General features: G+C 42.6%; 1 protein-coding gene across 2 annotated transcripts in view; it reads left to right on the top strand.

Moving 5' to 3' along the window:
• Window positions 1-20160, top strand: part of crtc3 (CREB regulated transcription coactivator 3) — a 47448-nt gene that overhangs the window by 11369 nt on the left and 15919 nt on the right. Inside the window, exons 3-6 of one of the 2 annotated variants that reach the window (XM_082532634.1) lie at window positions 1307-1438; window positions 5457-5515; window positions 15119-15181; window positions 19066-19169. In XM_082532634.1, coding sequence (XP_082388760.1) covers window positions 1307-1438; window positions 5457-5515; window positions 15119-15181; window positions 19066-19169 — 358 coding nt within the window. The remainder of the gene's footprint in view (window positions 1-1306; window positions 1439-5456; window positions 5516-15118; window positions 15182-19065; window positions 19170-20160) is intronic. The other variant, XM_082532635.1, reaches the window with a different exon arrangement.

The following is a 20160-nucleotide window of genomic DNA, read 5'->3' as shown; positions in this document are numbered from 1 at the left end:
TATTGTTAGCTACAAGTCAGACTTGTTCTCGGCGGGTTTGACTTTGCCAGGACTGCCCTTCATCACGGACTCTGATGTAATTTTATAGACTCTCTAGGTGCTCTCTTTCTAGTGCAGGCATGGGATGGAAGGTGTTGAGTTCAGCTATTTCAGGATCTCATCTCTGCTTTGGGTAAATAATGTGGTCTTGTTGACTTCATCGAGCAATGACTGCTAATTTGCACTGAGGCGGTTTGCTTTATGCTCTATATCTGACCCATTGCTCTCACAAATCACTGAGGATAGTGGTTGTGGTTCTCTAGGTGCTCTATGTCAGTGGTCCCCAACCCCCGGGCCTCGGACCGGTATCGGTCCGTGAGTCGTTTGGTACTGGGCCGCGAGAGTTGAGGCTCAGGTGTGAAATGTATGGTTTTCAGGGTTTTTAATCGGTTTCAGCGTTATTTTGTGCTCTGTTACCTGCCGCTCACTGTTAATGTCTGTAAGATGTTTAGTCTTAGTGTTTTAATTCTATGACCACATACCTGTGGTCAGAGCTGCATATATAGACATAACTACCAGACACTTTAAAGATGACTTGTATGAAAACAGATGGTTCGATCTTTATGTTAACATAGTTGAGTAACATGTCTGGGTTTCAGCCAGGGAATAAACAGCTCTAAACTGTTAAACATGTGACATTACATGTATTTCACTGTGGCACTTTATGTGATGAAAATGCATGGGTACATATTGGTCTCTGACAGTGTTTGTAGACTTTTAAAGGGGACCTATTGTGTGTATCTGTCACATTTTTCAATGTTGACTTTTAAATTACACACATGGCTAAAGTTTCAGATAATCTGGCTGCAGACTGCTCCATATGCTCGCTGTCAGGTAGTTGTTTTTTATGCACAGCAGCATGAGATGTCATAGAGAAGGGATATCTCTGCGTTGGTCATCTAAGGCCCACAAACCCCATCGACCTGCTGTTTAAACCGCTGGTTTGGGAGGGGCTTCCAATCAGAAGAAAGTCATCTTAACCAGAGGGGAAAGGGGAGGAGCTACTACTGAGGGCCAGTGACTGTGGCATAACTGCTCTAATAGTGTACAAGAGTGAAAATATGGAGCACAGTGAGGTGTAAAAGGTGTTAGTGATCACATTAAGTCTGTTCTGTTTAGGTGTACAACCTTAATTAACATGATTACTAAACGGCTCATTTCAGTTCTGCAGCACCTTTCACCAAGTGTCAGCAGCTCTAACTACATTTCAGGAAACAGCTTTTTGATGTGTGTGATGTGAACAGTTCCTTTGCTGTGTCCTTTACAGGGTGGCTTCCCTTCAGGTTTGGACTCTGTGAGAGGGACTCGCCACCACGGGCTGGTCGAGAGGGTCCACAGGGACCGCAACCGTATCAACTCTCCCCATCGCCGACCCCTCGACAAGCACGGCCGGCAGATATCCTTTAAAGCCTGAACGAACGATAGTTTCTGTGCAATACGGATGTTGTCATCATCATGAAAGGTTAATCGACGATGAGAAAGTAGGTGCTGTGGCTTCCAGGTGGTTTTTGTTTTGTTTGTTAATGGTTTGTGTTCATAGTGAGCTTTAATGTGACGACACTTACTGGTGTAGGCAGATGTTCTCTAGCCTCAGGAGCAGAATTAGTCATTATGCTAATTTCAAGTGTGACGCAGAGACAATGTGCTTGCTTTTTCCTAATAGACACTGACAGCAGGAGATTCTCAGCATCGTCTGAGAGCACACTGAAGGTGTGGGTACATATGTGTGTGTTTTGCATGCACGTGTCGCAGTAAGTGAGACTTTCATGGTGAAGATGCAGGAGCAGAGCGGTGATTGTTTGACTCGTAGCTGCGACCTTCATCTCATCATGGAGTCTCATCACAGCTGAAATGAGCAAGAGAAGAGAAATCATTTCGTTTTATACGTCCTTGTAGATTTCACGGTCGGCAGTGAAATAATTCAGGATTTGTACGATTTTACGATGCACAGTTAATTATTGTGATTGTTTTTAGCAGTCAGCAATTACATGCGCGGTGTTTGTCAGGATGCATAACAGCTGCGTAGGCAGTTCACGTATAATAATTTAACTCATGAATGATGAGCAACCATTATAAGAGATGAGAGAAGTAACTTGGACAGACTGTTCTAAAAATGAATTTGCAGTGCAGGAGAGACGGCCCGATTCCTTTTTAGACTGAGCCTGTTGTGTGCTGTTATCATTATCCAACATGCAATCGCACAAAAACAGTAGCTGCTTCTAACCGATGACTGAAACATGAGTTTCTTGATGTGGATTCATTCACACCCAGTTTTTTATATTTAAATTAAGCATTTGTTCACACTTCTAGCAGCCCTACTTGTTTCTTCTTTCCCTGCCTCTGCACAGATGTTGAAGAGAAGCTCTTTATATATAAAAGTTTATATATCTATACTAACTGACTTTAGTAAGATTGCCAAAATAAAATCAATACTCTGGTTTGAATCAATACCAAAGTTGTTGTGCATCTGTTACACTATAATGAAACAAGTGGTAACTTGTGGGGTGGCTGCATGCCAAATATCCTTGGGCAAGATACCAACCTAGAGTTGCTCTGTGATGTGTCCACTGGAGTGTGAATGCTGGATAGAAAAGCACCTGCGTAGAAAAAAAACAACAACCTAGAAAAACGTGCTCGTACAGATGGGTGTGAAAAGCTAAATGAGCCCAGTGTAGAAAAGTGCGATATAAGGACCAGTCCATTTACTTTGTTTGTTAAGTTCTAACTTGGCCCTGTGACAGACTGGTGAAGACATTGTATGGATGGACACGTAGATGTGTCCACTGTTTCCCAGGCATCGTTTTCACTTGGACCCATTTATATCAACAGCAGCTCAACATATTTGGTGATTTCTTTGTATCTGAGCAAACAATGCTATCCATAATCGATTTGCTAGTAGATGCCCTCATTCTTCTTTGAACCTTTTAGTCACTGCTAACCAGCTAGCTGCAGTCCTTCACACCCTGTGCTTCTCTATTGGCTGACCAAGTTGCTGTTGTGGTGGTGCTTGACATCATTTAGTGGCTTTTTCTAGAAGCTCCACAGTTATCTTCCTGCTGCTCTGGAGCGAGCTGGGCCCTCTAACCACAACCTGCAGGTAGACTGGTTCCTGTGGGCCTAAGTAAATATAACTCCGCACCAGTAGGCGGCAGGGTAAAGTGTCTTGCCCAAGGACACAACAACCAGGACAGAGAGCCCGGGGATCGAACCGGCAACCTTCCGGTTACAGATGCGCTTCCCAACCCGTGTTGCTAAAGACTGAAACACACCACACCTCTTCCAAAGCTTACGACAGCTTCATTAACTGCTGTATGAACACTGCCTTCAAAATATACACATTACATATACTCTCTATTTCAGTTAAGTTTTGCAGCTGTACATTTCCAGATAGGAGCATAAGCTGCACTTCCTTTTGATCACTTTTGTTTGACATAAAACAATAAAGTTGAGCCCAGTTTGCAGACCTTTGTTCTGCTTAACAGTTAAAGAGCTGTGATTGTGGTTCACATCAGCGAGCAGTAGAACAGGATGAGAGATTAGGATGGATAGCTTTGTTTGTTTTTTAATTTTAATGAAAGTTGTATACTGTAATGTAACATGTAACCTGGGTGGGGCCCCCGTGTTGATGTTTGATCTCGTAGTATCAAAACAAAAGCGGTGGTGTCAGTTCTGTGCATTGGTGTCTGCAAAGGTCAATAATGAGGTGTTTGTTGCTCAGAATGGGCCCTGTGGGACAGGAGGCCATCTAAGCACCTGTGCTTCATGGTCACATGGTGTCATAGCCTTCCTGTTTAATATCTGATTATTTCAATAGTAAAAATGTACATCGCAGTAGCGGAAATGAAACTTTAGTCAACAACACTGGTTAGAACTGCTGAGAGCCAAATCTGCCACTGTGCAGATAAAAAGCTGGGGGGAGGAGACATGTCATCGTTGCCCTATTAGGATTGAACAGTAATCTTTCTGTCAGCTAGGCTACTGATGATTGGTTGAACTTGAGCTGGAAAGTCGACCTTCTACTTACTCTTTACTTGTTACGTGGTGATTACAGGGGGCAGCACATCACCTTCAAAATAAAAATGACAAATTTGATGTCAGTCTGATCCTGACTATGAAAGTTGGAGATGCTGTCATCGTGACAATGGGACAAACTATGAGCCTGATCTGTTTGATTCAGTCATCAGCAGTGTAGCTCAGGTTGAAGGTATTCCAGTTGCTCTTGTCTTAGGCACAGTCAGGTCGTGTGTGTTGATACTGCTGGAAAGATCCGAGGACGACCTGTGCTGCACACTCTCTTTTTCTGTTTGTTACGTTAAGCAGCTTTCTCACCTTCATCGATACGCACATATATACACTCCACCTTTCATGTCAGCTCTACTGTTCACATTGCATGCATATGTTTGAGGAGGTGCACTCACACTGAGACTTGGAGCAGTGAAAGGAGAAACTAGCGTGACTGTAAATGACAGCTTAATGAATGCAGACTCACGCTGAGACTGGACCATTAGTTAAAATCACAAAAACATGTAATGAAGTGTGTCTGTATCAAACGACACCTGAAGCCGAGACACTTGTAGTGGATTGTTCTTCTGTTTTTAACAGTGGCAAATCTTTAAAATGTGATGGTGGCTCCAATAGGCCAGAGAAATGCAGGGTGGGCTGATTTTGAATGATTTTCCCATTTCAGGCTCACTGCTCATATAGAAGAAGGTTGTTCATTCATTTTTCCTCTTTGTGCGCTCCGGGCTGGACTCCTCCATTGTAGCTGTTGAAAGGTGTTAATCCAGTTTGACTGGATCATGGCCTCTCTGCTCTGTATCTGGGCCTGTCCGATGTTTTGTGTGAGAACTGATGAATGACACCAAGTATCTAGATTGTAAATCTGCCCCATGTCAATAATAATCCATGTGATACAGATTCTCCTGGAACAGCCGTCAGTCTCGCGTGGCTTTGCTTGAATTAAGCAGCTACCCCGTATTTCCAAAACAAAAGACCTCAACTCGCTGAAAGAGTAACTGTTGGCAAGACGAAGCGCCACCCTGCCCTCTCGCAGACAAAGCCAGGAACTCTGCATCAGCATTCAGGAGTAAATCAATGCTGCCATTGTTTCATGTTGTTCAGCAGTCAGGTTGTTGGACAGCATGTTAGAGCATCCAGGATGGCGTGCCCTCTCTACTGTGCACCACAGCGTGTGTATAAAGGCAAACATGTCTTTCTTAAATGTTGTTTCACTGAGTGTTTTGGGACGGTCGGTTCTGTTGTTCACACCTTTTCTCTGCTGTACATCACTTCAGCAGGGCTTTGACCTGCTTCTTATAGACAGAACACATCTGCATATCTTTTATAATGAGGTTTAATTCTGACTGTTGTGTTATGGTGTTGATGTGTCACTCGTTTCCTTGACCAAAGCCTACATAGAGAGCTCTCCGTATGGAGCGGTGTACCTGTCGCCACCTCCGGACAACAACTGGAGAAGGTGAGTAGAGCCTCCGAGCTCCTGACAGAATGCTTATCGTCTTTTCTTCTTCCTCTAACTGGATCATTTTACAACAGGAACCATTTGCTCCTGCCAGTGTATTTCCCATATCAAGTCTGTCTGTGTGCTAGCTGTTATTTTCTTTTAAAGTCCAGACCCCAGCTATCTCGATTGAACACAGATCAGTGAGTAATGGCTGAGTGAGGTGCTGGAGCAGGCTGTTGGGTGGAGTTGTTGGCCTCGACTGTTTCTGCACAAATGTTTCAAGTGTGAAAATGCTGCGTTGGCCCTGAGAAGCCTGCGCCTCACTGAAGGTGTCTGACAGATAGCCTTTTGTTTTAAAGGTCATGCCCAGCAGCAGTCATCCTACTGCTAAGGGATTTGTGTTGTCGCTGCCCCGTGGTGCAGAATCACCAACTTAGCTGAAACTCTGTCTCGGCATCTGCTGGAAGACTGTGCTGGGCTGGACGCCTGAGCTCTGATCGTGGCTGCGTAGAGCAGTTAGTGTGCTGGTAGACAGCTTTTTCTCTGTGTTTACAAGGGAGTGAATTATGGGCCTGTAATAGAAGAGCTGAGCCAAGCTCCTCCCTTCTCACTCTTTCAGTCTTGCTGTGTTTCCACACTTTGTGTTTTGTATGCCGTCTTGGCCGGCTGCCGATCAGCCTGCCTCGTTTTCTTCCACAGCAGCGACGCAGACATTGGCTCTGCGTTGCAGTGTACTATAACAGCTTGCGCCGAAGAACTGAATAAGGCCCACGCCCTTGCGTCATTGTTGATAGCACAAAACAGGTTGGCTGACAAACGTCCTCGCGGAGCAGCCAGACGTCAGCGCACTCGGAGTGGGCGTGTTTCTTACTGAGCCATGTGGCACAAAGAACTAAAAGCAGATTCGTGCATATAATTTCGGCACCGCTGCTTTTGTCTCAGACCTGTTCGTGGTGAATGGTTGAGCTTGTGAATTTAGAGTATGAGCAAACGTGACGATCATTTTGACGTGATTCAGTCACTGGACCTTCTGGCATGAAGGCGCACACAAGTCTATGAACGATAATGTGAACTCGTCAATCGATTGAATGAGTCTTCAATGGGTTGTGACTCAGTTGTGCTAGAGGATTTTTTTCATAGTTTCTCTGTTTATAGGTGCAAAGTACTCAATCTAAAATCCAAATACTCTTATGTAAACTGCCAAAAAACCCTTTGTTATGCTTGTGGTCATTTTTCCTTTCGTTTTCTTTTCCTGTTCCCTCTTCGTGCCCCTCTGCAGCTCCATCAAGTCTCTGCAGGCCAAATCGAGCCTCCTGCTCCAACCTGCAGCAGATTGCTGTCACAGTGTGTAACAGGGATAAGCTTCCCCCTCAGCAGTGGATTTTGGCCTACTTTACTGTCACAGGCAGAGGAACTACGAGTACCATAATGCTGGTTATAAGGCGTACCATAAGTGGAAGCACATTGGGCAAACTCTGCTGCCCAGTTTGTCTCAGTAGAGCTTGAAAGCTCAGAGAGCATCCCTGTCCCCCTGCTTAATGTTCGCATGTTCACCTGACATCCGAGGGCTTTACATGTGTTTTCATTTGCTTTTTAGTTCTAATGATGTAGTTCATCATTCTGAGATTTGTATATCTGGCTGAGCCAAGACAAACAACAACAAAATGCTAAGTAGCCTTCCTGAATTTTACTTATCACAGTTTCCAGATTGTGGGTTTTGAAAAGCTGATAAGAAGTTTAAACGTTGACTTAATCCATCAGTTTATTATCCCAATTTGAAAACAAAAGGTTCAGAATATTGAATCTGGCATCGTAATAATACTCGGAAGATGCTTATAACCGTCCATGAATGAGGTTAATCAAGGTTCAAGGTTCTTTAATACAAGAGCATTTAAGATTTAAGCTACAAAGATCCAATTTCAAATCCCTTTGAGGATCAGGGGCACGCTGTGGTCTCATGCCAGTGCCACTGCTGAAAATGAAAAACTGTAACGTAATCAGATCTTTGCAATCAGAATAAGTTGCTCTCAATGTTTCATATGATTTAAGACTGAAATCGATGAAGTAAAGCTGTTTCTGCTGCTCTTCTCTTTGATCAATATATGATGTTAGATCAGAGTAAAGTGCTTGGGAGCCATAAATAAGGACCCATATTAGCCCGTCCCCTCTTAGTTTTCGTTTTTCTTAAACATACCGGTATGCATATTTGTACTTAAACAATGGAGAAGTACTTCTCTTTTTTGACTCTGCACACAACCACGTTTTCATAGTCACTTGTTGTCATTTGCACATGTCTGCGTTTGAGACGCCTCGAGAAGCGACAGCGGTCATCTCTTGATGATAATGCAGCCATAGCTATTTTACAAATCAGGTCACGGTCCTTGGACCACCTGCGTTTGGCAAGTGTCCTCGTTCTGTAAGCTGTCTGTGTGGACCAAATAAGTGAACACAACACAAGCTCCCCTCTGCACTGTCACTGTTATGCTTTTCCTCTCAGCCTGCTGACGGATATGTAGCTTGGATAAAGACATAACACATGATTGGAGGGGAAACAGGAAGTGTGTTTGGCCTGAACTTGTGTCACATTTGGGAAGCTCTTCTTCAACTGGTTGGCCAGGAAGTCCCATTGAAGAAATTTTGTGTGTTGCAATCCTTTGCAAGAGGCTAATGTTCATTTGTTTTCCATATTTAAACCCACTCAGTCTCATCCAAAGACCCCATCTGTGGCTAAGGTTAATAAGCATTCATGGAAATAGTCTCAGGCCCTTGTGTTGTTACAGTCAGAAGCAGATCCTCCAGCTAGACTGTCTCAGGGGAGAGTGGGGTGGTAAGTGTTTACAGCGCCAGCTACATCTGCACTACATTACTGTTAGTCAGTTGTGGAGAAGAGCCACAAAACACTTTAACCGTTTCGTTGCATTAGCTCAGCAGTGTGTTCGGTTTCACTGCTTAAAATCAGCCGCTCAGAAAGGACACACAGCAACCAGGAGAAATCTCATCATATTTTGCTGAGTTTTTGGTTTGATGTCATGTGCTGCACTGAGTAAAAGTTTGACAACAAGCCCAAACATGTTGGCAGAGTAATAAAGAGCAATGGTGAGGGCCAAGAAGAGCAACATGATTCAGTCCTGAGCATGTGATGGTAGAACACGGTCTACATGTAATGTATCTACATACAACCTTGAGTTGGTATACGCTGTGGAGAGACCTGTGTTCGATTGTAACCCAGCTTCTATAAACGTTCAAACCAAAAAGCAAAGCAACAATAAGAGGTAAGGTGCTATTACAGGGGAAAAGATCACTGTTAAGTCAAATATCCACATGTCAGTTTGGGCCACTGTGTTTTTGTGGTGGTATAAAACTAACAGCTATAAAGCTGTGAATACGTTAATGTTTGAAAGTGTCAGAGCTAGCTACAGTAGCTTTCTGACAGCTAACATATAGGGCGCTAAAATAATCCTTAAGGTGTTTCGGAGCTTAGTTGCAAAGAATGGATCCAAATTAGGGAAACTTGATTTCCCGGGAATTGTGTGTGCGGCGCTGTCGGCCTCCGCAGAGCCCGATCTTAGAGTACTTGAAGAGAAAATCTCCAGATGAACTGTGGCAGGTCTGGATAAAGTGTGTACACAGCATAGAGTACACACTTTACCAGCCGCTGTTAGAAATAAGATGGTGTTTTAATAAAAGCTGCTTTTCATGAAGATGATTGAAAAATATATATTTGCATTCATTAGCACATCTGTCCTCTTGTAAACAGATGACTGATGTTGAGGTTTACAGACTCTGTTACATAAGCTGAGGGATTGCCAGGCATGAGAGAAATGCAGGGGAACAGAGCTGTTCACATAGCCTTTAACCGCCCAGTGACCAGCAGTCTGGCCAAAGGAATATTTTATCATCTCTCTGGATTTTCTTTTTCTCTGAGGGGAAAAAGAGTTGTATCCTAATGCGTCCATCTGTAGTGAGTTGAGCCAGGGTTTTTGATATCCACCATCTGTCCTTCCTACACACCGACACCTTTCTGAACAGTCCAGTGTTAAAAAGGTGCGTTGTTTTTTTTGTGTGTGGGAAGACTGCTCTTAAAGGGGGTTAGTTCCTACAGATGCTTCAGGCATAAAACCTGAGTACAGCTCTGGGTCCCTTTGGAGACCATCTGCTTCAGGGTCAGAGCATCAATGCAGTCCCACGCTCTGCTTCTCTTCCATGCACCCATCTTTGGCCTGCTGTTCCTGTACCAGCCTCTCTCGGGATGAAATCTCAGCCCAGGCTCCCAGGAGGCTGCAGTGCAGAGAAGAGGACTTAAATTCCACCGCAGTCTCTGTCGGAGATGTTTTGTGACGATTGCTAAGGGATTGTGCCCTCGGTCTGATGGCCCTGGTGGCTGCTGCTTTTTCTATGCATTTATTGAATGAGCTGTGGGTTTTTTGTGTATTTGTTTCAACTAAACAACTGCTGTCTCACCTGAAAACTGCGTCATGCTGCTGCTGTTTAACACAAACGCCGGTTGGCATTCACATGTACAACATGGCATTAACATAACCCGTCTTGGATGAATTTAGACCGGTCTGCCCTTTTTAACAATCACACGTATTTGTGCAAGTTAAATATTTGTTGTGGGATGGGTGGGATGCCACAGCTCATCTCCATTCCTTTGCCTACGTCATATCTAAATATAGCTACAGGTTGTACACCCTGCAGTAACAGCCAGGTAATGTCGCACACGTAGTGTTGTAGCTTTTTGTTTGTTGTTTTTACAGTTGCATGAATGCAGTAAGTTGTCAGGTAAGTCTGGAGGTTTGCAGACCTTTATACTCACAAAGCTTAATAGTAACACTAATCGTGTTTCCAGCACGGCACTCTGGGTGTTGGTTTCCTGAGACGCTTCTGTCACAGACTGTTGGAGGTCAGAGGTTTGTCTTAAACTGTCAGCGTTGCTAACATGAGTAAGTGTTGCGTGAACATTTGTGCTGATTTGAGAAAACATGATTCCAGCCTACATCATTGTAGAGACATCCTATGATACGATATTGTCACAATACTTCACTCACAATGTGATATTATTGCGATTTTTAATGTTTTGCAATATACCAAGAATTGTAGTAACCACAAAATTATGGAGTCAGTCTGCTATAAGTCTATTAGATGGGGTCAAGTCGGCAATTACATGCAATCTATGTGTGATACATGATTGACAATCACACGTGTGTTGCTGTCTACACAGACGGAAATTCTCATTTTACTGTTAAATTTGTGCTCAGTTACCTTCCTGCTCAACCGCAGCCTGTTGAAACTCACTCAGCCTGATGGCAACATGCTGGCAATCTGTGTGCGTTTATAAATGAGAAGTTATTTGCATCAACAAGCTCTGAGTGAGCGTAGTCAGTCAGACTGCAACTGTTTGCCTCGTGTCAGGCGTGATGAGCCTCTTCAGGGCTTGCAAAATCGCTAGCCCGACGTCCTGGGGCTAGTGATTTTTCCAGTTGGGCTACCAAAATCTACCAAAATCTGCCTTGCCTGTCGGGCTATCATAGGAAGGAAAAATATATGTCAATGCTTTTGCATTCTTTCAGAAATGTAGCTGGGTAATTATGTCATTGGCATCGGTGAGCCACTGTCAATATGTGACATATTGAAATCGCGTTTCAATTTGCGCTTGTTTTTTGCTTTCACTTTGCAATCGTGGGAACTGTGTATAGAGAGCGACAGCACTGATCTGTGAGTGATGATAATTTGTGCACCAATTCCTCTGACATCGTCTTATCAATCGTTAGCTTACTATGCAAACATGACAAGTGAAATCTCCCGCAGCTTAAACATGTGAGAGGTTGATCGCGCAGAGAATCGCTGAGCTTATGTGAGTCCGTGTGTAAAAGCAGGAGGATGTATATTTTAGTTCTGCTGAGCCAAATAAGACAGGTCAGGGTGAAGAAGTGACAGCCAAAGAAAAGCTTACCACAAAATGGAAAAGTTATGACAAATCAGACTATAAGGCAAAAAGAAAATGCAGCTTTATGGTTTCATGGACAAAATAATTTCTGTGGCTGCAATATGACGAGCTAAATAACCAGGGCTGCACATAAGTGGTCCGCAGGTGCGCATTCACTGTCAAAATAAAAAACGCGCACAAGATAAGAAGTTGCAACGCGTGTTTGCGTACATAGGATTTTCTGGAGGAGGACAGACATTTGTTTAGAACTCTTAAAGATGTCGAAGAAGCTCCTTTAAGCAATTACTTTGATGTTCCTCCACCTCCAAACAAATGTCAGAAAGAGTCCGAACCACAAAAGAAGCATGTATTCTCGGAAAAGTGGTTGCAGGAGGTGAGCTGGCTTCAAACAAATGATGAACGCACAGAGATGTGGTGCAGAATGTGCCGTGAAAATCCCACTCTAGCGGACAACAACAGTGCTTTTTATATGGACGCAAACGCGCGTTGCAACTTCTTATCTGGTGCGCGTCTTTTATTTTGACAGCGAATGCGCACATGTGCACCCGTGTAAATAACATAATGTTCTGCCGGGTGTGTTGTTGGTTTTATTCGATTTCTGAGTCGACAAGCGCCTTTGTTACTGGGACCAGTCATTTTAAGAAAGGCCCCCATTAGAACCCATGAGAAATGCAAGAAATGCATTATTGCTCAGTCTGCAATATCTTTCCCAGAACAAACACCAATTGCAAATAACATACTAAAAATAAACCTGAAAAATCTGTTTAGAACAGCATACTATGTTGCAAAGAGTGAACTACCACTGGCAAAATTTAGCAGTCTTTGCAAACTTCAAAAAACAAATGGCCTAGATCTTGGTTCCACTTGCCTCTTACCCGTGACTTCAGTGGAAATTTCAAATTCAGGATCTGACACAGACTGATTCATGTCCTACACAGTTCTTACAAGTTCATAGAAATTTCTGTTCAATTAGAACCAAGTATTTGAGTTGATGATTGTAATTTTTATACAATGTTGTAATTTGTGTTTCAACAATTTTTTGATTAATGTTTTGTTTCCGTTACAATATTATACATTAAAGTATAATATTGTAACGGAAACAAAACATTAATCAAAAAATTGCTCTCTTTTTTTATTCGGGCTACTTAAATGTATTTTGGGCTACCAAAAACTGAAGAGTCCCTGCCCGAAGGGCTACCAGGGATTTTGAAATTTTGCGAGCCCTGCTCTTGTTTGTAGTGCTCCCAAAGTATTTTCATGTATTTAATAAAATCGATATTTGATGTCCCTGCATTGACATAGTATTGCCACCAAAAAGTCTCACTGAACATATTGTAATGTTCACTTTGAAGTTATTGCCCACATTAAAGTTGGAAAGAGGATGGGCAGCTTGCTAGCTTTGGAGCAATGCTAGCTTTGCAGTGTGCTCCACTGGTTTCCAGTCAGATCCACCCTGGATTTTTTTTAATATCCACTTTTAAAACACCAAGACAGTCGGCTTGAGACGTCACGTAGGGAACCCAGTCAGTGTTGTCACAGGTCTGCACTGGTGCCCTTTGAGAACCAGCCCACATTATGTCAGTTCTGAGAACTGATTGTTATGTAGCCACAGTAGCAGAGGTCGAATTCCTCAGAGAAAAAAGTCACAGCGGGCTCTCAGCTATATCTTAAGCCTAACTTGGACAGTGAGAGGAAACGTTAGCCTTCACACAGACAAAGTCCACTCAGAGATTCACTGCCCAGCAGGTTCGAACCCAGGCTCACACGTCGGGCAGTTAAATTCTGTCTCCCTGTACTGAAAGTGAAGATGTGGCTAAACAGCTTGTTAACAAAGTGCCTGACGTCATTGTGTTTCTGGTTGCTTTGATTTTTGGTTTTCCAACTATTTCTTTGATGGCACCTGAAAAACAGGAGCATGTTGTTAATATATAACGCTAGTGGTGCAACAGATCAAATATCTCACGGATCAGATCAATTTTCGGATCAGCAAAAATGAGAAAAAAAAAGACAAAAATTTGACTCGCCATTTACTCATTTAAGTATTTTTTGCCTATTAAAAAACATTAAATTCAAGACTCATTCCACGCACTTATATAAAAATAAATTAAGGTGCAATATGGACATTATGGACCATGCTGGGCATCCTCTGCACACGGTCATAAACAACCAGAGGAGTCTGTTCAGTGACAGGTTGCTTCTCCCAAAGTCAAGAACCAGCAGACTTAAAAACTCCTTTGTCCCACACGCCATCAAACTGGGAGGGGAAACGGGGACAGAGGAGGGGGGAACAAGTAAGCTGTAGTGCCTTTTCACTGTGCAATAGTTTTTGTTAATATCCAACGGTGTAATAGACTCACAATACTTGAAATGTGCCGATCCCTTGTATTCTTATTCTTATTCCTGTTTATACTATTTATCCCCTTTGTATTCTCTGTATTTATATATGTGTAAATATGGTATATTTCTGCTCACATTCTGCAACTTCTGTTGCAGAATTTCCTGGAGGAACCCACCCGAGGGATAAATAAAGTTTCATCTAATCTTATGTAATCTATAGGGCAGGGCTTTGTATCTACCACTCCGCTGTGATATAACAACGATATAATAAAGGTCACGTAGCTTTCCGTTGCCCTGGAGGTCCACCCATTTGTAGTTAGGGCAGCAGAAGATGTCTGTGACAGTTCAGCCATAACTTTAAACTTTTCCTGCTCACACATGCTTGGAGCGATCTTGTCACTGAAGTGGACGCACAACAGGATATCATAGCATGGCTCAAGCACGTTCATCACAGTTTAAACCCCTTGTTTTGCACAACAGAATACGGCCTCCCGTCTGCAGCTAAACACCCCAATAGCTTCTGTAATAGCTTTAGCCCGGTCGGACTGGGCAGCAAAGGGCTGCTTAAATACCGCAAACTCCTCTGCTCCTCCACTCTACCGCTTGACAGACTGACCACCATACACATTTTTTTTCTTTCTTCTTTTTCGAATCTTCGGATCACGTGCATGCCGAACCGTGGAGTGGGATCGGTTCGGATTACGGATCAACCGTGATCCGTTGCACCACTATATAACGCTAAGAAAGCATTCCACAAACATCCCAGCCAGCATGACTGGAGAGAGGGTGGTCTAGTGTATTATTTATTTATTTTTAGTTTTTAGTTCTTTCCATCACAGTTTAGTATTTTTAGAAGAGTAGCTGTGCCAGTTGGAGAAAAACAAACTGTTACTACTTCCTTTTACGTAGAAGTCAGGACCCTTTTTGATGAGCGCTTTAGGACAAAATCCACTCAGTCAGCGTTCCCACTCCATCGTTTCAGGCTTTGACGACTCTGTTTCTCGTCGTTTCCTCAGAGTGCTGGTTGCACGTGTGAGAGGTTTATAAACCTAGCTTGCTTCTTGTCTTTGTCTTCATTTTCCCTTCCCATCAGTCTTCAGCCTGTTTTGAATTTATCCCCTCTTTCCATTTTCCTCCGAAATAAAGGACTTTTGTGCTGGGTCTTGAGTGTTTTCCGAGGTCTTTCTTCTTTCCATGTGTATGCCAATGCAAATATGTCACATTTTTTACAGGGATATTTTCTCCTCTTGCAGAACTTTAAGGCTGGAGCCAGGGGTCTCTGCTTTTACCCATTAAATGTGTCTGTCATGCTTTTCCTCTGTCTGTCTTCGAAGGGAACAGCAGCCATGGACTGAGGAAAAACGGCCGGGGTTTAGATTAATATCACAACTCAACAGGTGACCCCTTGACCCCATCCCTCTCTTTCTCAGTCTTTTTCCCCTCTTTCACTCGGCCTGCCTTATCCCTCGCTTACAGTGGCAAACAATTCTGTTCTTTGTCTTTTTGCAATCCGTCTTGTCTACATCGTGTCCTGGTTTCTATCTGTTGTAAATCTCTGCCTGATTTGTAACATCTCAATAATCCCCTTCTTCTTTCTTCCTTTGAAGCACTGGAATAGAGGACCCGAGTCTCAGCTCCAGAGTCTTATCACTCATTTCTTTGTAGCTTTCCACTCCTGTTTTCAGTCTGTAACATTAGGTACTCACTAACCAGCTTTAGGACTCTTTGCAGTCTAACATCAAGGTCCCTTACTCACATTTTCTGACTCTCAGCCTTTTTACATCATCTCTGAAATGTTGTATTGTCTTTGGGTTCTCTGATTTTTCTGGAGTCAGTTTGTGTTGGCGGCAGTTGCAGGAAAAGGTTGAGAACATGTTGGAATTAAAGCGAGTTCTGCATTGATTACTCATAAAATGTGGTCTGATCTTAATCTCTTTCACAGCTCTGGACCAACACAATGTGACCAAAGCAATAACAAACCAACAGCTGCACTGTACTCGATTGTTGCGGGGAGCAGCGGCTTCCTTAGCACCATTCTTCTTTACTGTTTGTCTGATTGGATTTCTTATTATAAGAGAACAGGATTAAAAACACACAAGTGGAATATGTAGAAAAGAATAAAATGGCACACATTGCAAAGTGCTTGAGTGCTTTCTACAAGTATTACCTCGCTGTGACCGTTGGCTTCTGTGAAACACCGAATTGCAGCTCTCGAGGTACAGACTGGATGGGATATATGAAATATCTGCGCACATACACTCGTAAAATGGCACCAGATCAATTTTATACCATCTCCAATGTGGCGTTCCCATCTTCATTCAGCATGATATTTTTCCATAACCAACTTTGAGTATCAGCCTCCAGGTCATCACCACGGAGAATAGTTTGTCTAAAATACACATTTTTAGGTTTGCACCAGCGGATTATCAGAAAACGGTGTTTCTGTTACTATGACAACAACATTAAATTGGATCAATCAGTCAATCAACTTGTTTTTCTTTGGGGTTTTTTGGCAGATTGATCACGACGTGTTGGCAATCCGTCTGCATTTGTAAATGAGATGGCAGTTTTTTTGCACACCTTCACCAGTCTGAGAATAACTGTAACCAGCTGAAGCTGGATCACGATTGTTTGGAGACAGGTTGCCTCCCATTATGAGATTTGTGCGATTGCCTTGTGAATAAAAATGGTTGTCCAGACTGTGACACACTCTCAGTCTATGAATGAACACTTGGTTGCTGCAGTTGACCGCCAAATATGGAAATAAATTGCAAATATCACAGTAGCAAGGACGTTGAAGTTTGTTTTTTAACGTATAAAAATGAGGACACTTACTCAATACTTTGATTTTATTTTAATTTTGTAAGTAAAAGGCAGCTTCAATGAGTCAGTTAACTGTAATAACGTCAGCTGTGAAAGGGTTTAAATCTGACTTAAAGACTGAACACACGACCACATTTGATGAGTACTGAGTGCAGAAGTCTGGATCTCCTACAACAGGGGAAAAATGAAAATGACATGTCTGAATTTTAAATGCTTTGAAGATAATTCAATGTTTTGTTTTATTTTTTTCTAAATTTGCAATCAAAATGTTTGTAAATGCACCTGTTTGCTATGAATGGGGGCAGATCACAGAGTCTCCACCCTGTGCTTGTTTAACTGTTGTTTAAAGGCTATTTCCTAACTTAGAATGTATTACTGTGTGTAATGTGAATGTGTGTGTGAATGGGTGGATGACTGGATGTGTAAAGCACTTTGGGGTCCTTAGGGACTAGTAAAGTGCTATACAAATACAGGCCATTTACCATAAAGTCAGTGATCATTAGGACTGGGCGATATGACCCAAAATTCATATCTCGATGGTGATATACGATATATATCTCTCCATATTTCTTAAAGCCATAAAGTAAGAACAAAGAGAGAGCTCTTAGTCAAAGCTGTGTCCCAGATCTCACACAGACACTTTTATTAACATACAGCGCAGATGTACGTGCAAAAATTACTCAGAAATAAATTATCAGCATTTAATAATAATGCTCCATAAATAAAATAAACCAATGTTGTTTTTGTGCATAACAAAAAGCTCACAATTGTGCAGTCAAAATGTAAACTAACAGACGCTGAGCATAATAACAAAGACAGATTTCACAGCTGCTCTGTTCCCAACTTCTACTGCGTGACTGACAGCCTGGAGTTTGAAATCCTCTTTGTAACCGTGTCTCTGAACAGGTGCCATTTATGGTCCTTATACACACACAGTACGGTAATATTACGTTGAAGCACAGTACTATCACTCCGCGAGGCTCCTGCCTACGATAGCCGTAATGCTCCGACAATCCATCAAGCGGTGCGGCCTTGTAGCTTAGCAAAGTCGTACTAAAACATTTTTCACAGAATTTTGAGCGCCATGTACCACAGAAAATCGGTTCAATATCAGTGAGCACAACCAGAATTCATACATAAGGCGCGCTGTCAATTTTTGAGAAAATTAAAGGACTTTAGGGCATGCAGCCCCCGTGCGTGGGGCTGCATGGCGTTAGCGCGTTAAAGCATTGCCGCCGTGCAGCCCCACGCACGGGGCGATCCGCGGTAACTCGTTAACGGAGATTTGCCACGTTAACGTCATTTTAATGAGATTAACGCTGCCAGGACTAAAGCAGTAATTTCCAAATGTTTTGTTTTTACCGACCAGCTCCTCTTTGATAGCTGCGTGTCCATCTAGTCGTTGCCTGCAAGTGAAGCGATGGGGGAGGCGGAGTAACGCAGCATAGAGACAAAAGTGGACAAGAAGCAAACTTATAATCATAACGTGACATAGACGCTATCGATATAAACGATATTGTCACATCTCTTATCTCGTATAAAAATATATCGATGTATTGAAAAACTCGATGTATCGCCCAGCCCTAGTCATCATTATAATTGGCACAGTGAAGAAAATGGTCATTTTGATGTGTCTCTGTTATTTTATTTCAAACCACAGCACAGATTTATATTTACAGCCAAAGTGTGTAGATGCATTAGCTTCATTTCGATGTGCTCAATAATCAAACGTACTCGCCTGCCTCAGCCTACAGTAATGGATGGTACAAAGCAGACTTGGAATAAAATCTGGCAGCTTTAAAAGCTTAAACTGGATCAAGTATAAATGGTAAATGGCCTGTATTTGTATAACGCTTTACTAGTCCCTAATGACCCCAAAGCGCTCTACACATCCAGTCACCCACCCATTCACACACACATTCACAGTATAAGTGTGATTACAACACTTTTCTACATTGTGGTGCACAAAAGCAGCTATTTAGGCTTAATGGAGCGCACTAAAGAAAGCTCTCAGCTGAAGCGCTGCAAGACGAAGATGCTGTGTGTGGGCTGGCTCGTGTGTGTATGTTCAGAGATTGCTTCAAGTGAAAGGTGAACATATGTGTGTGAAATGTTGGATTGGGCATCTACCGCCAAGAAAAGCGCAGCTTCAAATCAAATAATCAGATGAAATTGGATTGTTATAACATTCATATTAATCTTAACCATTGCATGGAGTTCCCTGTGTCTCGTTCAGGGTTTAAGGTGATTATGTTACAATGTCCTGCTAAAGATTGAGCTGAGTGCTGTGAGGGTGTTTATGTGTAAGGTCAGCGGGAGCCTGCAGATGAATGTGGCCCATGTGCAGCCAGAGCAGGAATGATTCACTGACCTTACAGCCCTCAGAAACCTTCTGCCTCTGTCCAGGGTGCTGGAATACACACCATAATTTCTTCCTCCTCCTCTTCCTCCTACACAGAACCAACTCAGACTCTGCTCTTCATACAAGTGCTATGAACCCAAACCCTCAGGACCCATTTGGCATGCACCAGCAGATGGGTAGAGGACCCCCACAGCGCAATGGTGAGAGTATCATACGCACACTCATTCAGAGAGCACTTTCTATGCGTCCCTTTTGACAGTGTTTAGTGTTGTAAGTTAGAATTTGACTTAAGAAGACCTGCAATTCATCTCCATCATTAAGACATGCCTTTAAGTTGCAAAATTAAAAAGACATTTGGAGTTTAAAGTAGTCTTATTCCTGTAAATATTACCTATGTTCACAGCAGTTACTTTGCTCTTATTGGCCATCAAAGAACCTGACATCATCAGGCCTCAGTTTGCCTGAAGAGAGACGCAAACAAACCAGAAAATGTCGCCTCTTCACTCCGTGGGTTTTGTGCGTCTGTGCTTCACCGTGAGTTTGTAACTTCTGTGCAGAGTGAGTCACCCGATTCACTTTAAGCTACAAGCAAACAAGATGGTGTTGCATTTGGTTGCACAGGTGTGATATGGAAGTACAGTGCTTAACAAATTTATGAGACCGTCTGTTGTAAAAATAGGAAAACACGCTTTTGGAAAATATGTTTAAAACAAAATAATTTCCTTAACTCAATACACATGTTTAACAACATTATATTCTAGTATTAAAATATCATTTTGATTAAAGAACTTGCACATGCAGATGGTTTAACCATGACACAAACATAAAAATGGTTTTGTTGATTAGCAGTACTGTTATGTTACGGTACCTGTGGTGTAAACCTGGACTAATACATTTGTTAAACTCTCTGTTTGAACATCTTTAAACTTCCCAGCTTTGTGTCTTAAAACACATACTCAGGCTCATTTGAAGCCACGGTCTGCCCCACCAGCTAATTTTAGTTCAAGCAGAATTTGTGAATTAACGTCTAACACAGCGCTGCTAAGCAGGCCGGATTAGCATAATCCCACAACAGCTGAAAAGTGCCACAGGAAGTGGAAGGTTTTGCAGGTGATCTAAGAGTAAATCACCAATTTATGAGAAAAGACGTGACCGAGTCATTTCAGTAATGAGCAACACGAGCTACCACGA

This window comes from Aulonocara stuartgranti (genome assembly GCF_965226115.1).
Source record: "Aulonocara stuartgranti genome assembly, chromosome: 1".
In the NCBI taxonomy this organism is placed as follows: domain Eukaryota; kingdom Metazoa; phylum Chordata; class Actinopteri; order Cichliformes; family Cichlidae; genus Aulonocara; species Aulonocara stuartgranti.
The sequence above is the reverse complement of the archived record's forward strand: the minus strand, read 5'-3'. Positions and strand labels throughout refer to the sequence as shown.